Below are 25973 nucleotides of genomic sequence, written 5' to 3' on the forward strand. Positions count from 1 at the left end.
TATATATATATATATATATATATATATATATATATATATATATATATTTCTAATCCCTTCAACTACTGAGAAAAGTTTCATAAGTTACAATTATTGTTTTTCCATGTAGGAATGTTAATACTTCAACTTTGATAAGTTCCTTATGATTCCTTTTCCCTATTTACCTTCTCATGCTTCTCTTGCTTCTTGTATCTGAATGTGAAATTTTCTATTCAACTCTGGTTTTTTCAGCAAGAATGCTTGAAAGTTCTCTATTCCACTGAATGGCCATATTTTCCCCTGAAACATAATACTCAGTTTTGCTGGGTAGGTGACTCTTGGTTTTAATCCCAGCTCCTTTGCCCTCCGGAATATCATATTCCAAGCCCTTCGATCCCTCAGTGTAGGAGCTGCCAGATCCTGGGGTTATCCTGATTGTGTTTTCACAATATTCAAATTGTTTCTTCCTGGCTGCTTGTAATATTTTCTCCTTAATCTGGGAATTCCAGAACCTGGCTATAATATTCCTAGGAGTTTTCTTTTCGGTATCTTTTTCAGGAGGTGATTGGTGGATTCTTTCAACCTCTATTTTGCCCTCTGGTACTAAAACATTAGGGCAGTTTTCTTTGAGAACTTCCTTCAGGATGATTTCTAGGTTCTTACTTTGGTCATGGCTTTCAGGCAGTCCAATAATTTTTAAATTATCTCTCCTGGATCTATTTTCCACGTCAGTGGTTTTTCCCATGAGCTATTTCTCATTGTCTTGTATTCTTTCATTTGTTTGGATCTGTTTAACAGCATCTTGATTTCTCATAAAGTCATTAGCTTCCATTTGCTCCAATCTAATTCTGAAGCAATGATTCTCCTCATTGAGTTTTTGAGATTCTTTTTCCATCAGGCAAATTCGGCTTTTTAAGGCATTCTTCTCCTCATTGCCTTTTTGAGCCTCCTTTGCCATTTGAGTCAGTCTGTTTTTTAAGGTATTATTTTCTTCAGTCAGGCTGTTGACTCTCATTTCATAATTTTCTTGCATTGTTCTCATTTCTCTTCCCAATTTTTCCTCCACTTCTCATATTTGGTTTTCAAAATCCTTCTTAAGGTCCTCTATGGCCTGTAACCAGCTTGTATTTTCCTTTGAAGCTTTTGATGCAGGAGTTCTGACTTCACTGTTTTCCTCCTGTTCCATGCTTTGCTCCTTTTTGTCCCCAAAATAGGAGTGTATTGTTGGAATCTTCTGTCTGCTTTTTTTCCTTTGCCTGCTCTTTTTGCCACTCAGTTACTTGACTTATGGGCTTTTTGCCACAGTAGGATTCTGCCACCAGACAGGGGAGCTTTGGTCCCAAACGCTGGGGTTTTCTCAGGTACTGGAGGTATTAGATGGGTGCCCTCTCTGGGTTCTCCACACACTCTGGCAAGCTGGACACACACCCCAGAACCTTCACCCTAGACTGCAATCCAGATCCAAGCAGGTTAAAACAAGAGCGATTACCCCTCAGACTAGTGCTTGGTCCCCCTACAGTCTGCAGGCCAAGAGCTGAAGCTACCATGTGTCACTGGCTGGCTGTGTTGGTATCTCAGCAGCTTTTTGCCCTGGGGGTAAAAGCCATGCACTCCCACTTACTGGTCCCAAAGTCCAGACTGTACTGACCTCTCACTTTGTCCTTTGTGTCTATGTGTTGATAAATCTGGAAACGACCACAGCTGCTGCTGATCTGGAGTCTCTCTGGCCAGTGGCTGGTCAGACCCGCCCTGGGGCTAAAGCCTCGGCTTGGGGCTGGGCTCGGCTCCCAGAGTGCTGCGCTGGCCGATTCCTGCCAGCCTGCTGGCTGTCTGTCCCCAGCGGGAGGTTAGCTTCTCTGTGTCATTTTGTGGGTTCTGCAGCTCCAAAATTTGTTTAGAGTCCCCTTTTTACATGGATTGGGGAGGGTGGAGGCCGGAGCTGTGCGAAGGTCTTGCTTCTACTCCGCCATCTTGGCTGTGCCCCCCCAAACATTCTTGAATGATGAAAAAACCAGAGTTGAATAGAAAATTTAACGTTCAGATGCAAGAAGCAAGGGAAGCATGAGAAGGTAAACAGGGAAAAGAAATCATAAGGAACTTATCAAAGTTGAATTATTAACATTCCTACATGGAAAAACGATAATTGTAACCAATGAAACTTTTCTCAGTATGAAAATAGTTGAAGGGAATATATATGTCTGTAGCAGAGGTTTTACGGGCGTATGAATGCATGTGTGAATGTGTGTATATATGTTTACAGCTATACATAGATAGAGGGCACAGGACCAATTTAATAGGAAGGGATGATACTTAAAATGTGAAATTAAGAGATGAGAGAGGAATATAATGAGAGGAGTTGGGGAGAGACAGAATGGGGTAAACTATCTCATATAGAAGAGGCAAAGGAAAATGGTTACAATGGAGGGGAAGAATAGGAAGCCAAAAAGGAATGGGTCAACCTTATTCTCATTGAATTTGGCTCGGGGAGGGAATGAAATATGCACTAAATATGGTATCTCACCCTACAGGAGAGTAGGGGGGAAGGGGATGAGAGGGGGGATGATAGAAGGGAGGGCAGGCTGGGGGGGAGGGAAGTTGTAAGCACCCACTTTTGAAAAGGGATAGATCAAAGTAGAGAATAGAGTAAGTGGGAGGTGGGATAGAAGGGAGGGAAATATAGTCAGTCTTTTACAATATATCTACTATGTTAATGTTTTGCATTAGCTACACATGTACAACCTATACTGAATTGCTTATCTTCCCAGTAAGGGTGGGTGACAAGGGAGGAAGGGAATGAATCTCAAATTCAAAGTTTTAAAATCAAATGTTTAAATATATATATTATTGTTATTATTAATACTATTTTAAATGTAATTAGGAAATAAGATATACAGGCACTGAGGCATAGAGATCCACCATGCCCTCCTGGAAAAGTCGAAGGGGGTATGGGAGAAGATATGGGAGAGAGCAGATTGGAGGAGGGGATATCCTGTGGGACTACTATTTTGGGGGTCATGGGTAGGGGAAAAACAGGGAGGAAATTTGTAACTTAAAATCTGGTGGAAATGAATAATGTAAAACAGAAATTAATAAAGCATTTGAAAAATAAAAAAAATCATGTGTTACGAAGCATGAAGAAAATTAATGTGTGGTTTAGAGGGAGAATTGTTATCTCCAACATTAGCAACATATAATGGATTTTGCTTAATATCTTTTAGGTTTTTTCATTTAACAATCATTTATATTCTCTTCCTTTCTGCATGTCATCCTATTGAAAAAAAGAAGAAAAAACCCTTGTAACAAATATGCATAGATAAGCAAAGCAAATTCCTATATTAACCATATCTAAAAATGTAAATATCTTGAATCCATCTCTTCTCTGTCAGGAGGTCATACTTCATTAGTATGAAATCCTGGTTGGTCACTTAATATTGTGCATTTACCTTCCACAAGACTAGAAGTGATCCATGTACATTATTCACTACATTTGTTCCCAGAAGAGTCCATGATATAAGAGAATTATTTCTTATCAATGAGGAAACGGAAAGATTAAGTACCTGGTATATTATATATATATTTAATAGCAGTGTATCTAAAACCAAGGCATTGTTTACATTTAGTCTTCAAATCTCTTAAGCTAAAATTAGAATTCATGCCTTTTTGTCTGTTAGCCTAATCTTGAATTTAATTTTCTCATAATTTAGTTTAACAACTGATTTGCTCTTCAATTTTACAGATAGAACCTTTTGTAACATTTTTTATGAAAGGTGGTTGTAAAACATTGAAATTTATATATCAGGAAGGAGAGGCACCAGGAATAGGTATGTATATTTTTAAAGTTTATTATGATTACACAAGTAATAATTCAAACCATAGGCAAACTATATTGCTAAGGTAGAATCATAATTTTCTCCAGTGAGATTCCACATTCCTGAAGTATTTTTATAAAACTTTTATTTAAAAAAGTATTGTTGTAGTGAAAAGAATTGATTTTCAATACCTTCATCATTATTGCTTGCTTAAAAGCAGTGCTCAAAATTATAGTAATTTCTCTTATGGTTTTAGAAAGGAATAATTGAATTATAGAGTTTAGTATAGCCAAAATGCTGTATTATTACTGAAGTAAGTGTTTGACGAATTATATTACCCAAGCATTCTTTAGAACAGGACTCCTGTGATATCCAGTCCCATCACCATTCTGGCTGTAAACTCCAGCTGAAGTCTTCAGTTCTTATTCCTATGTTTGTGATTCTTACAATAATCAATAATCCTTAATATCATAACATGATCATAACATCCATCTCAGTCTCTATAGACTCTAAAATAGTCCCTGAATCCTTTGAACTTTTCCTTCCAAATGGTAAGTTGATAATTACCATTTGGTAATATACTATATTCAGACCTTATCATGTCATATCTATCTGCAAATTGTGCAAACCAATAGCCTCTCTTTTCTATAATACATGCTGCATAATGATGTGAAATAAATCTTGCTAAAACACTTCATTTTATCACCATTGTTTTTTGGGAAGGATGAGAAAAATCTATAACTATTTTATCCATCATAATCGTTGCATCCCCAGACTGCTGGTTTCTTGTCACTGAGACAGGTTCTACTGAGGACCAACTTTATCCATCAGGAGAGAAAGGAAGTAAACATTGTCAGAATTATCCATTACAACCTAGCAGAGGTCTGGAAGGAAATGGGGAGGATGGAGGTGCAATTGATTACTGAGGAAGGTAAAAAAAAGTTAACCATCCTATGGTCATCAAATTCCCTTCTCTTTCTGAATAAAGGAGATTGAGGTTTGAGTTGCAGGCTGCATAGACAAAATCTCTCTTCTTTTGCTGCCCATTCATCACTTACTCATCCTCATCTACTTTAGCTCCACACTTCTGAAGTCTATTCTATTTGTAGCCTTCTGGAACATCATTTTCTTGTTGAATAAATTTTCCTTTGTATTAAGCCTCTGATTCTCATACTCCTTTCATCTTCTTAGATGCACTGAAAGCTGGCTTTGTCCAAAAGACATTTCATCCCTGGCCATCCTCTTGAGGATGAATATACCCTCTCTCATGTTACTTCATTTGCATTGTGTCAGGAGGAGGACTAGGTATACTCTTTACTCTTCTCCCCTCTGCCACCATAACTCATCAATTTCTCCTTTGAGGCAGCTAGGTGGCATATTAGATTCAGTACTAGATGTGGAATCAATGAGACTTGAGTTCAAGTCCTGACATTCACTAGCTGTGTGACCATAAGCAAATCACAACCTGATAAGTTTCAGTTTCCTCATCTCTAAAATGGGATAATATTAATACTCACCTCACAAATTTGTTATGAAGCTCAAATAAGTAATATGTGTAAAATGTTTCACAAATTTTAAAGGTCTATACAGGTACTATTATCTACTGGCCTCTGGTAATTCTGTCTCAAGGAGTTCAAAATTGGCTCATAGGCTTCTCTACCTCAATCCCCATGTACTTATACTTAAGGACTTCAGTATATATGTTAATCTACCCTTAAATACCCTATCCTCCCAATTCATCATTTCCCTTAATTCTTCAACTCTTCACTTTCATTTTTTAAATATTTATCAGTATTTTTAAAATGAAATTATTTATTTTTAATTTTCAGGAATCACTTCCATAAGTTTTACATTTTCTCCTCTTACTACCCCTTATCTCCCCAAGATGGTTTTAGTCTGAAATGGGCTCTACATGTACATTTCTGTTAAACACGTTTTCACATTAGTCATGTTTCATAAAAGAATTATAACGAATGGGAAAAACCATGAGAAAGACAAAAAAACACAATAAAACAAAAAAGAAAATTGTCTATCTTGTTCTGCATTCCTACTCCATAATTCTTCCTCTGGATGTGGCTAGCGTTTTGCATCATGTGTTCTTTGGAATTGCTTTAAGTCTTGCATTGCTGAGAAGGGCTAAGTCTATCAAAATCGGTCCTCACACACTGTGGCTGTTACTGTGTACAGTGTTCTCTTAGTTCTGCTCCCCTCACTCAGCATCAGTTCATATAAGTCTTTCCAAGTTTCTCTGAAATCCACCTGTTCATCATTTCTTTTAGCACAATAGTATCCCATTACATTAATATACCAAATCTTGTTTAGTAATTCCCCAGTTGATGGGCATCTCCTTGATTTCCAGTTCTTGGCCACCACAAGGAGAGCTGTTATAAATAATTTTGTACATGTGTGTCCTTTTCCCATTTTTATGATCTCTTTGGGATATAGCCCTAGAAGTGGTATTGCTGGGTCAAAGGGTATGCAGTTTTATAGCTCTTTGGGCGTAGATCCAAATTGCTCTCCAGAATGGTGATCTCCAGCTCACAGATCCACCAACAATGAATTAGTGTTCCAACATTCCCACATCCTCTCCAACATTTATCATTTTTCTGTTTTGCCATGTTAACCAATACAATAGGTTCATCTTCATTTCAAGTCAACCAACCTTGGTCTTGTACTCATTTATACTTTTTTGACCTCTGTGATTCAGAATTCTGAAATTCTTCTTTCTAACTACAACTGTCCAATTTTCCTCTTCATAAACCTATTTACTGTCCTCCTTATGACCTCTAGTCATGGTCTTCTTTTTCCTTTTTCTTTTTAAAAAAATTTATTTATTTTTAGTTTTCAACATTCATTTCCACAAGATTTTGAGTTATAATTTTTTTCTCCCTGTCTTTCCCCTACCCCCCCCAAATAGTAAGCCTACTGAATACCCCTTCCCCCAATCTGTTCTCTCATATCCTCCCCCATCACTCCCCTAACTTTCTAGTAGGGCAAGATGGGTTTCTATATCCCAGTACCTGTATATCATTTCCCAGTTGCATGAAAAAAAAACAAATTTTTAAACATTTGTTTTTTAAAACTTTGAGTTCCAGATTTGTTTCCTTCTTCCCTTCTTACCCACCCCCACTGGGAAGATAAGCAATTCAATACAGGTTGTACATGTGTAGTTATTCAAATCATTTTCATAGAAGTTATATTGTGGAAGACTATATTTCCCTCCATCCTATCCCACCCCTCATTAATTCTATTTTCTCCTTTGACCCTATCCCTTTCCAAAAGTGTTTGCTTCTAACTACCCTCTCCCCCAATCTGCCCTTCCTTCTGTCATCCCCCCTCTTATCTCCTACCCCCCGCCTTTTTTCCTGTAGGGTAAGATACCCAATTGAGTGTGTATGTTATTCCCTCCTTAAGCCAAATTCAACGACAATCAAGTTGTCCCATTCTATTTCACTTTCCTGCTCTTCCCCTCCATTGTAACAGTTTTCTCTTGCCTCTTTTATGTGAGATAACTTACCCTATTCTATCTCTCCCTTTCTCTGTCTCCCAGTATATTTCTCTCTCACCTCAGTTTTATTTTTTAGATATCATCCATTCATATTCAACTTGTTCTGTGCCCTCTATGTATACATGTACATACATATGCACACCCTCACATATATATCTATACACATCTACACCCTCCCATACATACATATATATGTATGTATACATATCTATACATATATATTCCCTTCAACTATCCTCATACTGTGAAAAGTCTCATGAGTTACAATTATTGTTTTTCCATGTAGTAATGTAAATAGTTCAACTTTAATAAGTTCCTTATGATTTCTTTTCCCTGTTTGCCTTCTCATGCTTCTCTTGCTTCTTGTATTTGAAAGTCAAATTTTCTGTTCAGCTCTGTTTTTTTCATCAAGAATGCTTGAAAATCCTCTGTTTCATTGAATGACAATATTTTTCCCTGAAGCATTATACTCAGTTTTGCTGGGTAGGTGATTATTGCTTTTAGTCTTAGCTCCTTTGACTTCTGCAATGTCATATTCCAAGCCCTTCGATCCTATAACATAGAAGCTGCTAGATCTTGTGTTATCCTGATTGTGATTCCACAATACTCAAATTGTTTCTTCCTAACTGCTTGCAGTATTTTCTGTTTGACCTGGGAACTCTGGAATTTTGCTATAATATTCCTAGGAGTTTTCTTTTTTGGATCTTTTTCAAGAGGTGATTGGTGAATTCTTTCCATTTCTATTTTGCCCTCTGGTTCTAGAATATCAATGAAATTTTGCTTGAGAATTTCTTGAAAGATGGTGTCTAGGCTCTTTTTTTGATCATGGCTTTCAGGTAGTCCAGTAATTTTTTGTTTTTTGGAGGGCAATTGGAATTAAGTGCCTTGCCCAAATTCACCTGTCTAGTTTTTATGTTAAGTGTCTGAGGCCGGATTTAAACTCAGGTCCTCCTGACTCCAGGGCTAGTGCTCTCTATTTACTGCACCACCTAGCCACCCCAGTCCAGTAATTTTAAAATTATCTCTCCTGGATCCATTTTCCAGGTCAGTGATTTTTCCAATGAGATATTTCACATTGCCTTCTATTCTTTTATTTGTTTGGATCTGTTTTATAGTATCTTGATTTCTCATAAAAGCTTCCATTTGCTCCAGTCTAATTTTGAAGGAATTATTCTCTTCAGTGAATTTTTGAAATTCCATTTCCATCTGGCAAATTCGGCTTTTTAAGGCATTCTTCTCCACATTGGCTTTTTGGGCCTCTTTTGCCATTTGAGTTAGTCTATTTTTTAAGGTGTTATTTTCTTCAGTCAGGCTGTTGACTCACTTTTCTTGATTTTCTTGCATCATTCTCATTTTTCTTCCCAATTTTTCTTCCACTTCTTTTACTTGGTTTTCAAAATCTTCTTGAGCTCCTCCATGGCCTGTAAGCAGTTCATATTTTTCTTGGGAGCTTTTTATGCAGGAGTTCTGACTTTGTTGTCTTCCTCCTGTTCCATGCTTTGATCCTTTTTGTCTCTGAAAAAGGAATCTGTGGTAGCATTGTGTTTCCTCTGCTTGCTCATGTTGCCAGTCAATTACTTGACTTTTGAACTCTTTGCCATGGTAGAATTCTGTTTTCAGAATGGAGAGAGCTTTGTTCCAAATCACTTGAGTTTTTGCAGCTGCTGGAGCAATTAAGAGGATGCCCTTTTTACAACCTCCCCACAGGCTCTGGTGCCTGACCACACACCCAAAGCAAGAGTGATTACCCTCTGAATGGTTGCTTGGTCCTCCTACAGTCTGCAGGCCAGGAGCTCCTGAGGCAGCCACGCAGTCATTGTGCCTCTGCTGTTTCTTGCCCCAGGGGCAAAGGCCAGACTGTGGTCTTCTTCCCTCCTGTTCCAACAGAGTTCCACACTGACCTTTTACTTTGTCTTTGGTATTTATGGATTGAGAAATCTGGAAACTGCCACAGCTGCTGGTACTTCACTCTCCTGAAGTCTGGTCTGGCTGCTGCTGGTTGGGGCTGCCTTGGGGCCAAAACCTCATGGCTCATGCGTGGCTGTTCTCAGCTTCTAGCTCGGTGGGATAGCCCCTTCTTGTGGCCTGCTGGGCTGCCTTCAGCAGGAGATTTGTTCCTCTGTCGCTTTGTGGTCTTAAATTTGTCTAGAGTAATTTTTTGTTTTTGCTTTTTTGGAGGGGGAAGGTAGGGCAATTGGGGTTAAGGGACTTGCCCAAGGTCACACAGCTAATTTTGTGTTAAGTGTCTGAGGCTGGATTTGAACTCAGGTCTTCCTGACTCCAAGGCCAGTGCTCTATTCACTGTGCCACTTAACTGCCCCTAGAGTAATTTTTTACATGTATTGGAGGAGGTGGAAGCCAGAGTTGTGGGGAAGTCCTGTTTCTACTCCACCCTCTTGGCTCTGCCCCCCCCCTAATTCTTTTGTTAATGGCTTGAAATTCTTTTCAGAATTGTTTGTTCATATCCTCTTACTGCTTATCTATTGGGGAATGTCTCCTGGTCTTAGACATTTGTGTCAGCATCTCTTTTCAAAGACCTTCTTTTGACAATTAGGCCTTTCACTGATACTGATATTGTGATACCCTGCTCCCCATGGTGACCTCTGTAGTATATATTGCATATACAAACTCATTTTGAATGTAAAGCATAAGTATTTAGTATCAAGAACTCTGAGAATAAACTATGTTTGGATGAAAATTTTAGTATTTTACCAAGGCTCTATTCAGAATTTCCATGAGTTTTTCTTTCTCTGAAACTCAGACTACTCTATATGCCAAAGAGGGACTTCTCTAAACTAGCCCTCCTTTTATTTTATAGCCTCACTCTAAACTCACTTCTTTTGCTATGGATCTGCCTCCTGCTGCTTTTCCCCATTTTTTCCAAAATTCCAATATCTTCACAAATCTCTACAATCCTCCTGGAAAATATTAATATCTTGCTTGGGTAGCACACTGCTTGCATTTCTTAGGTTTCATTGTCTTTTCTAACAAACTATATAAGCAACATATTTAAAATCACATTTCATTTACTATACCTTCTACTCAGACTGGGGTCACTCTCCTCAGGTCTTGCCTGACAGCTGAACTTCTACTCCTCAAACAGCTTCTTAAGAGACTTCTCTATGAGCCTTTTATCCAGGCTATACCTCCTAGGATCCTGTGGCTTGGAACAGGTTTCCTTTCTACACCACCAGACCCAGTCTAATCTGTACTCATTTTCCCCACATTGGAACCAAATTAACCTCTAGAGTTAGGGAAGAATAGACAATAATAGTTTGGCCATATGCCCATATATTTGCCTTTGTGTAGTGCTCCAATCAAGAAATAAATGCTACATATATAGAAAATGGATGTAGACATATTTTGTGGGGAAATTTAGCTAAAGAGATAGTCATTTCCCTTAAGATTGGTCATGACCTATATTTTCTAGTGTAGATTTATTGAAAGATTCATTCAGCATATTAGAAATGTATGATCAAATAAAAAGAAAATGGACATAGCTGTATACAATCCAAATGATCCATCTAATCACTTAAAAAGCTCTTGAGTTTCTTTTTCAGAATGTGGTCGGGTATTGACTGGAGTTGCAAAAGGAGCCAGAATAATGAGATTATATGTAGATTCTGCACCTGAGAGACTCAAAGGATTATGTCTATTTTTTGTTCGATGTAGTAATGATATTGTTTTAAATGCAAAAAATATATCTGAGGTATGTTTTAAAAATTGTTTTCTAGCTATAAAATAAAATTTAAATGCATTTCCATGGTTACATTTTGACTTTATTTTGCACTCCCCTGGTAAGCTTTACAGCTCTGCCTGAAAGTAGCTCAGTCCCCTCACCAAAGTCACTTAACTTCTCTGCTCCTCAGCTTCCCATTTATAAAGTGAAGGGGTTGAACCAGATGATCCTAAGGTAAATTCTGAGTTTTCTGCCAAGACTTTCCCAAAATCATATTTACTTTTTAGTTTGTCCCTTTGGAATCTGCATCAGTGGAAGAGGACTCATATTGGTGATATCCTAGTTATGGAAGTACCATGTAGGTTTTAAGTATTTTTACTAAATGAAGTCCTCTCCTTTCACCTTCTCCCCCAGTGTTTTCATTCCAAAATTTATCCACTTTTTCCCTTAGCAAAGCTCGTTAATCTCAGAGCCCCTTTGACAAAATAATTAGAAATTTGATCTAGTATTTTTTGTTTCAGTAGTTCTATAAGGTAAAATAAAAGAATGCTTTTTTAAAACAAGATTGTGGATATTATCTTGTGGGAGAGGAATAAATGAAAAAAGATGATTTGTCAGTGATTGAAAGAGGGTGCAAGGTGGTGTAGTGGATAGAACAATGGGCTTAGAATAATTTCTTCATGAGTTCAGATCCTGTCAGATACTCATTAGGGTGTGACCCTGGACAAGTCACTAATCCTTCCTGTTTGCCTTAGTTTCTTTATCTGTAAAATGAGCTAGAGAGAGAAATGGCAAATCACTCCAGTATCTTTGCCAAGAGAACCCCAAAATGGGATTGTGAAGGGTAAGATACAACTGAATAACAACAAAAAAGGAGTGGTGCTCCTTGTGCTTTGGATTTCCTTTACTTTTAGTGACTTACTTTGGGGCTTACAGATCTTTGTTTCAGGAAACAAGCAGCAACTAGCTGCTGCTCCTGCCTCTGTGTTGTTTTTCTCCTCAGTTACAATCATTAGAGGGCTTATAGCACTGGAATTCTCCTAATGCTGGGGAAATAGAAAGAAGACAGTTGTATTTTAAATGTGAAATTAAAGACATGGGAGTACGGTAAAGTATTGAGAACTTACTACTTCCCCCAAAGCAAAAATAAGTTGCTGATTTACTATTTCTTTACTTCTACTTGACATATACATTTTAGTCATTGGAAACTCAAGGGAAAGATAATGATTTTTGGCTTTTGACCTATTGAATGTGAGAGGACAGATAAGTTATTTTAGTGGAAATGCCCACCAGTTATTTGGAGATATAGGGCAAGAGTTTCATCATGTAACCTGAGAGGTAAAGCTTTGAGATGTAGACTTTGTAGTTGTCTGATATTGAAAGCTTATCAGGTGATGAGGTCTTTAAGGGAGACAGTTTAGAAAAGAGTAAGGTTCTAAGACTGAACCTTGGAGGAACAGTTGCATTCAGGAGTGAGAAGTCGAAATATAGAGGGGTTGTTTGGAAAGGTAAGAAAGGAGAAAGTTTCTTAAAAGACCTGAACAATAGTGTCAAATAATAAGGAAGCATTAAGAAAAATTCAGAATTGACTTACTTCCCTAACTTCAGCTATATCAAAACAGATTCTTAGAGCTGAAAGAAAAGTTAGTGCTCATCTAGTTCAACCCAAGGTCACACATTAGCAGAGCTGGGATAGTCTCCCATACTTCCCAGTCCAGGACTTTTTCCAATATACTGTGCTTTTTCTGAAAGGTATTTCCTGAATAAAATTTTATTAATGTTCTCTACTCTTAGTTTTACAAGTAGAATTTGTGAAACTCATCTTTTTTTAAAAGTAAAGTAAGTTTTTTTTTAAACTATATGTTGCCTTCATTTTCTATTTATTGGACATCAACGGACCATCTCTTTTTTTTAATGGTTCTTTATGTATGTTTCATATAATAATATTTTTGTTTTTTTGGAGGGCAGTTGGGATTAAATGAGGCTGAATTTAAACTCAGGTCCTCCTGACTCCAGGGCTGGTGGGTGCTCTATTCACTTCGCCATCTAGCTGTCCCATATTTCAGATAATTATTATCTGTCTTAGATAATGTTTTTCTTGAGGGCAGTGACATTATTTTAGCTGGATCTGGTTGGTGTCTAGCATAATATCACATAGAGGCAGGTGCTTATTAAATAATACTGGAAGGTGATGATGATAATCTATGTTAGTAGATTTAAAGTTAACAGTGGAATACTGTTAGGCAGCAGATTGGGGGAAAAAAGAGTTTAAACATCTTTGTGGAAGCCTAGAGAATCCAAGAGAAAGTGCTGAACACAAATAATGAAGAAATATGAATTGAAAGTGTATGTATTAGTAGAAGCATGGTTAAGAAGCTTGAATACGTATTGGCTGTCTGACCTTGGGCAAGTCATTAAATCTTAGTATCTCAGGCAACTTTGTAAAATCACGATTTACAGGTTTAGTTATACTAGGAGGAAATTTCTGCACTGGCAGCTCCCCAGACTATTGAAATCACATGTCTATGCTGCTCTTCTTCCCCCAACCCCAACTTCCCCCAACAACCACTCAAGCTAATTTTTGTAAGTTTATTCCTGTTGAGGTCTCTTTTCATTGGTGCAACTCTTCTTTGACTTACTGTAATCCTGGGGATTTGTTTGGGACACCGATAGGTTAAATGAACACAGTATGTATCAGAAGAAGGACTGGAACCCAGGTCTTTCTGACTTGGTCAGCCATTTATCTTCTAAGCCATGCTTATATATACCTCTCATATATGGTTATATAATAGTTTATATAAGGATCTCCTTGTACTTTATCATCATTTTCAGTCACCATAATTATCTTTTTAGTTCTTACTATCTTTATTACATAAAAAGGTAGAATGGACTAAAATTCTAAATTTGTAAATTAGTAAACTAAAACATAGGAGAAAACTTTGGCATTGATATAGCAGGAAAGTGAGTAGTTGACCTTGAGCCAGAATCCATTATGTTGTTTTATAAGGCCATTTCTTTTTGCTACTATTCAGATTTCTTATAAAGTTAAATTGTTTATGACAATTGTAATGTCAATTTGATTATAATTTTTCTATAGTCCTCTGAAATATGATTTGTCATAAATATTTCACTCCTATGTTTACAGGAAACTCTGTTTAGCTTTATGGACGCATCTGAAGGACTCTTAATGGGAATTAAGAATATGCTGTCACAGATTTTTCTACCAGCTATTCAGGCAACAAGTAATTGGGGTGCTTTAAACAAGTCTAAACAAGGAGAGTCTGAAAAAGTTATCTTCATAGAAACCATTTACAGATTCCTTGCTTTTTTAGATGGTAAGAATAAAACTATAGGAATAAGTAGATTACAAGTGTGCTTATTAATAAGTATAGATTAAGTAGATTACAAGTGTACTTATTAAATGTACTTATTATAGACAAGTGGTTTCAATCTATGTACTAGTGACCTCTGGGAGATTAGGGAAATCCTCCAAAACACATGCTTACAAAGCATTGTGTAGCTATAATAAATATGCAGCATAAATTTTTTTTCTGCCCAATGTGCTGCAAAAGTCATCTGATTAAGTAACTCAGTAAATAATCAGACATTCCTTCTATAGTTTGAATAAGTAAGACCTTCGGAGTTATTCTTTTTCAAAGTATATAGATAACATAATTAATAAAATATAAATTTATTTAAAAGAATTACTGATTTCATAGGTTTTTGTCCTCTGTTTTCTCAATCTACATTTATTAATAGTGCAAATTTTATTAAGGAGGGAGCTTGAAAGTTTGTATACTAAAATGGGTCTTTTATATATTAATTAAAAAGGGATCTTCATGCTGAAAAAAGTTAGAGCTCACGACTATTAAGAACTTCATTCAAAAGAGAATTAAAGGAAAAATGTTTTGTCCTACAAAAAATATGATCAGCCTTGCAATCAGATTTAGGATCAGAGATCACTTGCTATGAACTCTTCCCTTTCTCTAGGGGTTTATATTAGAAGTAGGGTAATTTGTTTCCTCTATGAGAGAGGGAAGCATTTTCTCCTTTGATAGTAAATGCTGGTAATGACGGGTTTTTTGTTTTGTTTTGTTTTGTTTTGCTTTTTGGAGGGGAGAGGGAAGGGCAATTGGGGTTTAAGTGAGTTGCCCAAGATCACATGGTTGATAAATGTTAACATGTCTGAAGCTGGATTTGAACTCAGGTCCTCTTGACTCCAGGGCCAGTGCTCTCTATTCACTGTGTCACCTAGCCTCCCCAAATGAGGTTTTTTTAACTACACATTTGAAAATGTCCAATTTTAGCATTAGTAAATTTGAGGAAATGGCATCTACCATATTACTAATATATAATTATTATTTAGGTTATATTTATGTTAAATGAATGACTACCTTTTAATATATAACATTCTTGGGAAACAGATATTGGTAAAATTCAGCATTGGCATTTATTATTCAATTAATTTGAATGCAGCGAATTGCTGGTGAGTGCCTACAACAAATAAGGCACCATTAGGGCATTATAAAGAAGAATACATTATCATTTCTTTCATACAGTTTACATGATTTCCAATGTTTGCTTTCCTTTAGGTGCCAGAATAAGTATTGAGGGCACTGTAGAATTAAAGAAGATAGAGAATGTTGACTTAACCAAATTGCAGTCCTTTGATGAAGTATCGGTTGCAGCTGCTAATTTAGATACAGTTCATCAACTAGAAGAAGTGCTCATGATATGGTATAAACAGATTGAACAGGTAGACTCAACCACCATATTTTCTATTAGCTTTAAGTAACACTTGTCCTGGATGGTTGCTAATGTATGATTCTTGAGTGTGAAGGGGATTCTCTAATGGACCTTTTCTGATTAGTTTACTTTTGTATGTGACTTTAGGCAGGTCACATCACTTTCCTGAGCCACAGTTTCCCCATTTGTAAAATGCGATGGTTGGACTAGATGGCCTCTGAGGTTTCTTTTGATTTATGACTTATGATTTATGATTCTGTGGTTCTCTATTAGCAATCAGCCTATATACAGCTGTAGTACAGATTGACTGTGTAGTCTGTTCCTATATCTGGCTCTTACGGACTTGTCTAATAGGTGCATTGGATAGTGATGTGTAAGGAATTAGAGTCCTGTGCTCTATACCTGAGAATGCCTGGGAGAGGGGGCATGGATAGCTTCTGTGGCATTTGGGGGAGGAGTTAACTAGAACAAATCCTCAAGTTAAGCTATTCTTTTTCCAGGAAGATTGACTTAAGTATTTCACACTTCTCTCCATAGAACCTCTAAAAATGTTATATACCATATAATCTAGTCTTTGACTAGCAAGCTAATTATAGATCAGCTAGAGCCAGTATTAAAAATCAGCTTTTATTAGGAGAAAATTATAATAATGAGTTAGAAATAAGATACTAAGTTTTCAGGAATATTTAGAACTTTATCACAATCCCCCTGTATTGTACATAATCCATAAAATAGATGAGGAGAGGAGGTCAAGTAGGATTCTAATAAAGGCTTATTCATTGATTGATGCACTTCTCTTTATGATTTGACTCAGTTATGAATGTCAAATTTAAATTCTATGAGTTTCATCATTGAAATATGATCAAACAGAGGATTTTCTGGTGGGCCAGAAGAATAGTTAAAAAAAACAGAGAGAATTTAAGGAATGGGAGTAGTCAGAGAATTTGGTTAACAGAAGGGACTGAACCTGGAAAGAGCCAGAAACTTGGGAAAAGTTGTTTCTGGAGTTATTTTTCTTAATGAGGGACTTAGTATTTATACTTCTGCCTTCTTGCCTTCATCAAGTTCTTTCCAGATTTGCCCATTGCACTTACATTTGTGTACTCCTTTTATTTTTTCTTTCAATTTCTGTAGAGTATTGAATTTGGATGCCAGAGCTACATAACTATATCAAGTCAGTAGACAAGGCAAGTTTAGATTTCAAGGGGAAAAAAAGATACCAAATAGTTACAGTGCTTGCAATGATTAGTAAAAAAAATATCAGTGTTGCTGTCATTGACATCTATGCTCTTGGGACCATTACATAGGTGAAACAGGTTGAGGCTTTTGGGGAAACTAATTGAGTAGCTGGAATAGCTTGGTTAGGTCTAAGATAGATCTTCCTACTACCAAATTCTGCTCTATAACCACCAATATTAGAGTAGGATCTTAGTATATATTGGTGGATTCCAGAAATGACAGACTAGCTAAACTATATGCAACTAATTTCAACAGTTTAATAAACAGGTGTTTTATGCTCATTTAAGCAAAGAAAGTGGCAAATTTCACTAAGAGCAAGTCATGCCAAAGTAATCTCATTAAAAAAAAATAGGGTCCCTAATGATAAGGCTGAAAACAGATATACATATATATATATATTCACACATATATTTATACATATATGTATATATGTATGTATGTCTGTGCATATATATACATAGATATAGATCCATATACACACAGAGACATTTCCCATCTAAATTAGTTAATTTGTGCTACAAAATCATGAGATTCAGAGAAACAATATTACAAGATGAAGTTAGTTTCACATTTAAGTCATTCAGTTTACTTTCTGGTTGTTTTGCAAGGTATTGGGCTAGGTTCTAGGGATACAGAACTACAAGTGAAACAATCTGCCCTCAAAAGTCATATATATTCTACTCGGGTATGTGGCAATTGCTACATAGATAAGTCAGTGAAAAATACATGTACAATAAATAGAAAATGTTCTTTTGGGGATCAGGAAATGCCTTATGTTGGAGGTGGGAGGTGGGACTTGAACTGAACCTTGTGTGTATTCCAAGAGGGGGAGGCAGGAATGCATTTCACTCATGGAAAACAATAGCCTGTTCAGAAATATGGAGGCTTAATATGATGGAATGTCATGAATCGGGGAACATTATGTAGTCCAGTCTAGCTGTAGCTTGGAAAATACATGAGGTAAAGCATCATGTGAAGTCAACTGGAAATATAGGTTGGAGCTATTTTGTGAAAACTTTAAATGTCAAACAGGAGTTTATATTTTATCAAATATGTGGTAGGTATAGGTGAAGCTTCTTGAGATGGAGTGATGTGGTCTAACCTGTGGTTTAGGAATATTAGTTTGTCAAATATATGGTGAATGGCTGCATTTGTTGTATACTCTTTCTTTTTTGTAGAGATTTTATATCTATAACAATGTTTGGTGATATAGTGGAAATTTCTCAATTGAACATGTAAACACTAAAAATATATAATTTATTCATGGTAGGTTCTAATTGAAAGTGAACAGATGAGGAAAGAAGCTGATGATTCAGGTCCACTCACTGAATTGGAACATTGGAAACGCATGTCAGCTAAATTTAATTTTATTATCGAGCAGATTAAAGGGCCAGATTGTAAAGCTGTCATAAATGTGTTGAATGTTGCACATTCAAAAATATTAAAGGTAAGAGTTTGTTTTTACTTTTGGTTATTTCAGTACTAAAACAACATAATATTTTCCTTTTACACATTATCCTCAAAGAACTTCTTGGCAAGTTTTGTGGTTTAGAGTTAAATTTTGATGTTTAAATTTACATGTGGTAACCAGGGGCCTTGATCCATAGTTAACCATAGTTTCCAGCTCTCACCAGATTTATCGTACATTATTCAATTTCACATGCTGTATAGTCCAACCCATTCGGCCTTTTTACTCACCTGTGCCCCAGATAGTATCTGTTCCAAGATTCTAGAATTCCATAACATATTGTCTCATCTTAGAACTTTCTCAGCCTCTGAAGCCTCCTGGAACCTACAACTACCCCAGCAGCCTTATCTTTCTGATAAGCCTGCCCCCTTTTTCATGTGTGAGTTCTTCTTGGAGCCTCCATTTGTGGAGGGGCTCAGCTAGCCTTCATTCCCTTGAGAGCACTCTAAGCCTGGCCTCTGGACTTCTAAACCATGCTGTCCTGTCCTAGAACTTCCCTCAGCACATAGGGCCTCCTTACCTTGAAACATGTAACCACTCCTGTGATTTTCTCAACATGGAACATTCTTCTGTCAGGCTCATCTCTCCCATTCGAACCTCATTATATGTATGTATGTATATATATGTATATATATATATAGGTTCAGTGTAGCCTTCATTCTCCTCCTGGCTTCAACTGTATTCCTGTCTTCAAAACCATGTTTCTGTGCTGAACCTTAATCATTTTCTTCCCTCTCCACTTTGGCTTCCTTTTTGATGTTACCTTCTATTAGAATATAAGCTTCTTGAGGGCAACCTCTTTCTTTTTGCTTATATTTGTATCTCCAGTGCTTAGCACAGTGCCTGCCATTCAGTAATTGCTTAGTAATAGTTGTTTCCTTCCTATATCAGTGCCTTTGTACTGACTCTTATCCAAAGAATGCAATTTCTCCTCACCTCCCTTTCTTATATACCCTCCCTTCCTTCAAAGTTCAGCTCGAGAGCCCACTTTTACATGAGCCTTTCCAGATCTCCCAAAATCCCAGTGCCACTTTACCCTTTGATTTCCTTATATTTTTTGTATGCATTTTATACATATTGACATACGTTGTTTTCCCTGATAAAAAGCAAACTTGAGGACAGAAACTATTTTTATTTCAAGGGCTTGTATTGCCAACACCTAGCATAGTGCCTCGTACTGAATAAATGTTTATTAATTGTTTGCCCGAGTGATTGCTTGACTAGCCTTTATGTTATTTAAAACATGTCTTAAAACACCATCCCATCCCAATGCTATTACAAAAGTCAGTCATGTATAGTTAGCAATGTGTTATATATGCTATTATATATTTTACACATAAGAGAGATGGTTTCTAGAGGCAGTAACAAGTTAGAATATCAACTTATGTGTAAAATAGTGTTTAGTGAATGCTGTGGTCTCAGTGGAGAGAGGCTGGATCTTGAGTCAGGAAGACTCCTTTTCCTGCGTTCAGATCTGGCCTCTGGCACTTTGAAGCTGTGTGAACCTGGGTAAGTCACTTAGCCCAGTTTGCCTAATTTCCTCATCTGTAAAATGAACTGGAGAAGAAAATAGCAAACCACTCCAGTGCCTTTGCTAAGAAAACCCCAAATGAGGTCACAAAGAATCAGACATGACTGAAGTGACTGAACAACAACAGAGAAAGTGAAAGCATAACTTTTCTTGATTTTAATTAGAAAGTTTAATTAGACATTTAATTTAATTAGAAAGATACGACAACACAAATAAGTATAGATAAACTCATGTGATAGAAATATACGTCTATGGAACCAATATTACACTAACTATTAAGACATAAATGAGTCTGTTAACTTTATAATTTCAGCATTCAGCAACATCCCCCTTTCTCTGTAATCCCAAATATAACAAAGTTCATTGAAATCCATTAAAAACTTTGATTGGTTATCTCTTTTTTTTACGAGATGAAATGACCCTCAAATTCAATTTAAGGTATATTTTACTTTGATACAGTTTAGTAGAGCAACATATTCTGTTGAAAAATGAAGTAACCTTAAAGACTTAAAATGGTGAGGGGGAAGGAGATAGTGTAAAATACCAGGATCAGTCCAATCAAAATAAAGAATAATTCTGGTAAACAAAGGCTTGCTGACACTTGTAGTATATGCAGATACTGGTACTATAATTGATAAATATTCTAGCATGATGCTTAGTGCTAGATTCTATAACCTGGTCTAGAATTTTTCTAGATGAAGAAATAAAACCTCAGGTTCTCATTGTTTATTATAATCCTATACTGCCATTTTAAAGGTTACTTATTTTGGTACTAATTGGGAAATTAAGGGAAATATCAGCTAGTGGATTTGTTAAGTTAGCTGAAATGACTACGTTTAATTCATTTAACGCTATAGTATTATAGCATATGGATTTTAATTTAACCTGTTTTGAAGAATACAAGAGTTTTATTGCTAGAAAGGACTTGAGAGATAATTTAATCTTACTCTTTATAGATGAAAAAATTGAATATCAGACAGGGGAAATAATTTGTTCCAGGTCACAGAGCTTATTTGTAGCATATCCAGGGCCTGCTGACTATCCGCTGATTCTAGGGTTGTTTCCAGTATACCAATCATACTTTCTCTCTTATTGTTTATTTTATTTACTGAACTAAGATTGGAATTTATAACAGAAGGAATAATAAAGAAAGATGATGTACAATTAAGATTTAACCCTGAATTACCTAAAGTCTATTAAAAATTAAAAGATGAGAAATAGACAATAAAAATGACATTGACATTGGATCACAATAATTTCACATAAAAGTCAACCAATGGGGGCAGCCAGCACAGCGAGTAAGAGCACTGGCTCCAGTGTTGAGAAGACCTGGAGATCGAATCCCGGGCTCAGACACTTGGCACCCACCCAGAAACACCTGGCCGTGTAACCTTGAGCAAGTTACTTAACCCCAATTTCTTAGGGGTGGCCAGATGGCTCAGCGAGTAAGAGCACCGGCTCCAGTGTTGGGATGACCTGGATCAAATCCAGGCTCAGATACTCAGCACCACACCCAGAAATAACTGGCTGTGTAACCTTGAGCAAGTTACTTAACTCCGATTGCTTTTAAAAAAAAAGTCAACCAATGTAAATTTATTGTCATAAAAAGGGGCCAAAAGATCCCAGAAAGCACCTTAGCCAGGAAGTTATTTATTTACCAAATGGAGAGATGCTTTCTAGAGGCAGTAACAAGTTAGAATATCAACTTATGTGTAAAATTTTACAGGATAATAGATGATTATGAGCAGTATCATCTCATAAAGCAGAGGGAAGCAATAGATGGTAAAACCATTCTAAAGAGAGAGAAGGTGATTCTGAGATTTTAAGTCTAGAATCTAGTCTACGTGATAGGGAAAATGGTGATGCCAGTCAAGAAAACAGGGATATTGGAAGGATAAATTTTCTTAGGGGTAGAGAGGTCCAGTTTTGTACATGCTATGTTACTTTTGGGACATCTAGGTGGAATTGATTGGTAGGGAACTGGAAATGTAGGCTGGGGATATATAGACCTATAATATAATATATAGTATATCATATATACACCATGCATATATACATGTATATATATACTTACATCACACATTTAAGTAATATATTTTACATATACTTATGATATGAATTACACATTACATATATAAATATACATATAAGTATATAAGACAGACCAGTCTGTTCCTCCTCACAAATTTTTAGCTAATTCATTCCATACTTCCTTCAAATACTTCCAGGTTTCCCTATCCCTAAACAACCTTTACTAAAGAGACCCTATTTCCCCTCAAGCTGTCAGTCTATATTTCTTCTCTCTTTCTTACCTATACTCCTTAAAAAATTTTTTCTCTCACTGCCTTCACTTCCTTTTCCCTCTCAGTTCTTTGCAGTTTAGCTTAAACCATTAAATAAATAAACTTAAAATAGTTTAACTTAAACCATTTAACTGAAACTACCCTCTTTCATATTACCAGTAATCTCTTAATTTTTTCATTATCTCCATAGAAATAAAATTTTGTTTCTCTTTATACCTTTTTTTGTCATACAAACTTATTATTATATTATCTTATTGTATAAAGTAAGATTTTGGTAGTATGATTAATATAACACTAAAGCTATAAATTAATTTATGCTACCAAGCTATAAAAATGAATAATCTCTCTAGTTATTTGTTATCTTTTATTTTTGTGAAGACTATTTTGTAGTTCTTCATTGAATATCACCCTTTGAATGTCGTCATTCAACTTTAGGAAACATTTGTCATATGACTATTATGTTCAGACCACTGTGTTAGATATTGGGAAGATACAAAGAGTAAATAGGACAAGATCTCTTACCTGTATGTTGTTTTCCAACAAACAAACAAAAAACTACTTGTGTTGTTATATGTATAGAAATGTGGCCAAAAGGGTCATTTTTAATAAACTAAATTTCTTTCTTTGACTTAAAGACCATGAGAATTAGTATAGAGAACATTGTATTTAGGGTCAGCAAATCTGGGTTTTGATCCTGGAATCATATAATAACGGTATCAAAGTCATCTGATCCCTCAGAGCCTCAGTTTCTTTATGAAATAGAAATGTTTTCAGTGTCTGTCACAAAATTATTGTAAGGAAAATGATTTATAAACTATAAATCACTACCTTATTTATATTGATGTTATGGGTCCATTTTGGTGTTACTAAATATTTTTTCTCAAAATAATTTTTTTTCTTTAGAACTGGCGTGATTTGGATGCAAGAATTACAGATACAGCAAATGAATCAAAAGATAATGTTAGATATTTGTACACACTAGAAAAAGTATGTCAACCACTCTACAACTATGACCTAGTAAGTATACTTTTAAAAATGAAATATGGAGTTTAAATCTTATAATAAGTATTCGTTTACACTTTTTTCTAATTTGAAAATATATTCTAGGGCAAAGTTATGGTACCAGACTAGCACCTTTAATATATGTAGTACTACCATATTTCTTTGTGAAAATGTGATGTTTACAGTAATTTTAAAAATTACCTTATCTTCATTGTTGTGTTACAGTCTTTTAAAGTACTTGTCTAAACTGTTTTATTCAACTTTCACAACAGACTTGTGAAGTGAACAAGACAGGTTTTATTACCTTCATTTTTTTAGAAGCAGAGATTAAGGGTCAGAGAAGTTCATTGACTTGCTCAAGATCATAAAACTAGTAAGTGGAAGATGTAGGACTAGAACTAGGGTTTTCAGCCTCTCAATTCAATGGTCTTTTCACTTCTTCACAATTTTTTTTTAGAGATTTCACAGGTTAACATTAATAATCATTTTATGACATCTCCCACCAAGTTTGTCCTTATTTTTATTGTTAAATATCATCAATATATTTATTTTATAAATTTTTCATATAATATTAATCTCATTATCAGAATACACATCCATTTATAGAGTATGAGGAGACCTCATGGTTTCATGGATCTGGAGATGGAGGGGACCTCAGAAGCTAATGAGTCCAACTCTTTAAGAAACTAAGACCCAGAGAATTTAAATTACTTCCCTAAGGTCACAGAAAGAGTAAGCTCCAGAACTAGGATTTAAATCTTAGAGATTATCTATTATAATCTTGCCTCCTCCCAACCATTTTACAAGTGGATCAGAGATGAAATGACTTGCCTAAGCTTACATAGCTAGTAAGTAGAAGAGACAAAATTGGAACCCATATTCTTTGTTTCCCAATCTAGTACTCTCCAAAATATTGTATTCCCTGCCTCAGCCAAGCTTACAGTTGAATGAGAAAGAAAAGACAAATATACAAATATGTAAATTTCTTGTTTTTGTATTCACAGCACCCAATACAGTGCCTTGCACAAAGTAGGTACTTAATAAATGCTTTGTTGAATTAAATTGAACAAATAGCTACAAAACAAAATAGATTATAATAAATATACAAGAGGGATACAAACAAGGTGCTAGTATAAACAGAACATTGGAAGAAGGGGGGAATATTAGAGAAGAAGGCATATGAAATGTTCTGTCAAGGATAAAAAGGATCACCAAAGGTAGGATTTGAGGAAAGAATTCTAGGTGAAAGAAAAGGGATAAGTGTAGGTTTAGAAAAACGCTTAGCAGAACATGAATGGCTTGTAATGGCCATATACAGGGTCTTTTATTCCTTCTTTCTGAATACAGGAAATATTCACACAGAAGCATCATGACCATTCAGCCTTAATATTTGTAAATTGCATATTGTGGGAAAAGGGTGGAAATGGGAAGATCTTTTAGTATTATAATGAAGTGGTAAGAAGATGGTGGAGTAAGCAGCAGATCACTGTCCCTCTCCCATTCTCATCCCGGAACATCCATAAAATTGTGTCCCAGAACAGAACCCGGAACAGCAGAGCCAGCAAAAAGACAAGGAGGAGCTTGTCTTTGATCTAAGAAACTAAAAGGATTGGCAAATAATGTCTGTTTCACTTGGGTAAAAGATGAATGCAGTTCAGGAAAGGAGGCATCCCAGCAAACCATGGGAGATCCTGAGCCCCAGAGTGGTGGAGCAGGCAAACACCAACATCAGGACCCCCCATGTGCCTTAGCCTAGCCAAGGGAACCAGCAGACTTCAGCTCAGAGAACCACCACATGCTTCAACTCCATCCTAGGCGGGTAGGCATCCTTCAGTAGCTGGACCTCCTTGTGCATAAGCACAGCCCTGGGTGGACAGGCATCTTCCAGTAACAGACGTTCATGTGTTTCAGTTCAGCCCTGGATGGACAGATATCATCTAGGAGCTGAACTTCCAGGTGCTTCACTGTAGCCTTGGGAAATGTAGAAAAACACTGCCTGGTCTCAGCACATGCCAGAAACCACCACTAGGACTCCAGCTCAGCACTAGATAAGCTGCCATACCACTATAGCTTCCAGCAGCCAGCACCTGAGGCCCCAGGGCACAAAGCTAGTGACCAGGCTCCTGGTGCTCAGCACAAGAAGCTTGGGACAGTGCCTCTAAGGGCAATATAAATTGATCTCAAGACCAAAAAGCTTTCTTGGAAGAAAAACATAAAAGTCAAATAAGACAGGTAGAAGAAAAATTGGGAAAAGAAATGAGAAATATGCAAGGGAGAGTCACTAGCTTGGAAAAGGAAGGACAAAAATTGATTGAAGAAAACAACTCCTTAAAAAGTAAAATTGACCAAATGGAAAAAAGAGGTACAAAAGCTAAATGAAGAAAATGATTTCTTAAAAAAAAAAATAGAATTGGGGAAGTGGAAGACATCTATAAGACATCAAGAATTAGTCAAACAAAATCAAAAGAATGAAAAAAAAACAAAAGAAAATGTAAAATACCTCATTGGAAGAACAACTGACTTGGAAAGTAGACCCAGGGGAGACATTTTAAGAATTGTTGGACTGCCTGAAAGTCATGATCAAAAAAAGATACTGGATAGCATCTTTCAAGAAATTAACAACAAAAACTACCCTGAGGTCCTACAACTAGAGGGCAAAATAGTCATTGAAAGAATCCACTGTTTTGGGGTGGCTAGGTGGCACAGTGA

At 36.3% G+C, this 25973-nt stretch overlaps 1 protein-coding gene across 1 annotated transcript in view; it reads left to right on the plus strand.

The window, feature by feature from the left end:
- Positions 1–25973, plus strand: part of DNAH8 (dynein axonemal heavy chain 8) — a 406776-nt gene that overhangs the window by 18532 nt on the left and 362271 nt on the right. Inside the window, exons 4-9 of the mRNA XM_069073664.1 lie at positions 3716–3800; positions 10857–11005; positions 14121–14310; positions 15568–15731; positions 18231–18407; positions 23166–23279. Coding sequence (XP_068929765.1) covers positions 3716–3800; positions 10857–11005; positions 14121–14310; positions 15568–15731; positions 18231–18407; positions 23166–23279 — 879 coding nt within the window. The remainder of the gene's footprint in view (positions 1–3715; positions 3801–10856; positions 11006–14120; positions 14311–15567; positions 15732–18230; positions 18408–23165; positions 23280–25973) is intronic.

This window comes from Petaurus breviceps, unplaced genomic scaffold (assembly GCF_028583685.1).
Source record: "Petaurus breviceps papuanus isolate PSGF00001 unplaced genomic scaffold, PetGlider_PUasm1.0 90865, whole genome shotgun sequence".
Classification (NCBI taxonomy): domain Eukaryota; kingdom Metazoa; phylum Chordata; class Mammalia; order Diprotodontia; family Petauridae; genus Petaurus; species Petaurus breviceps.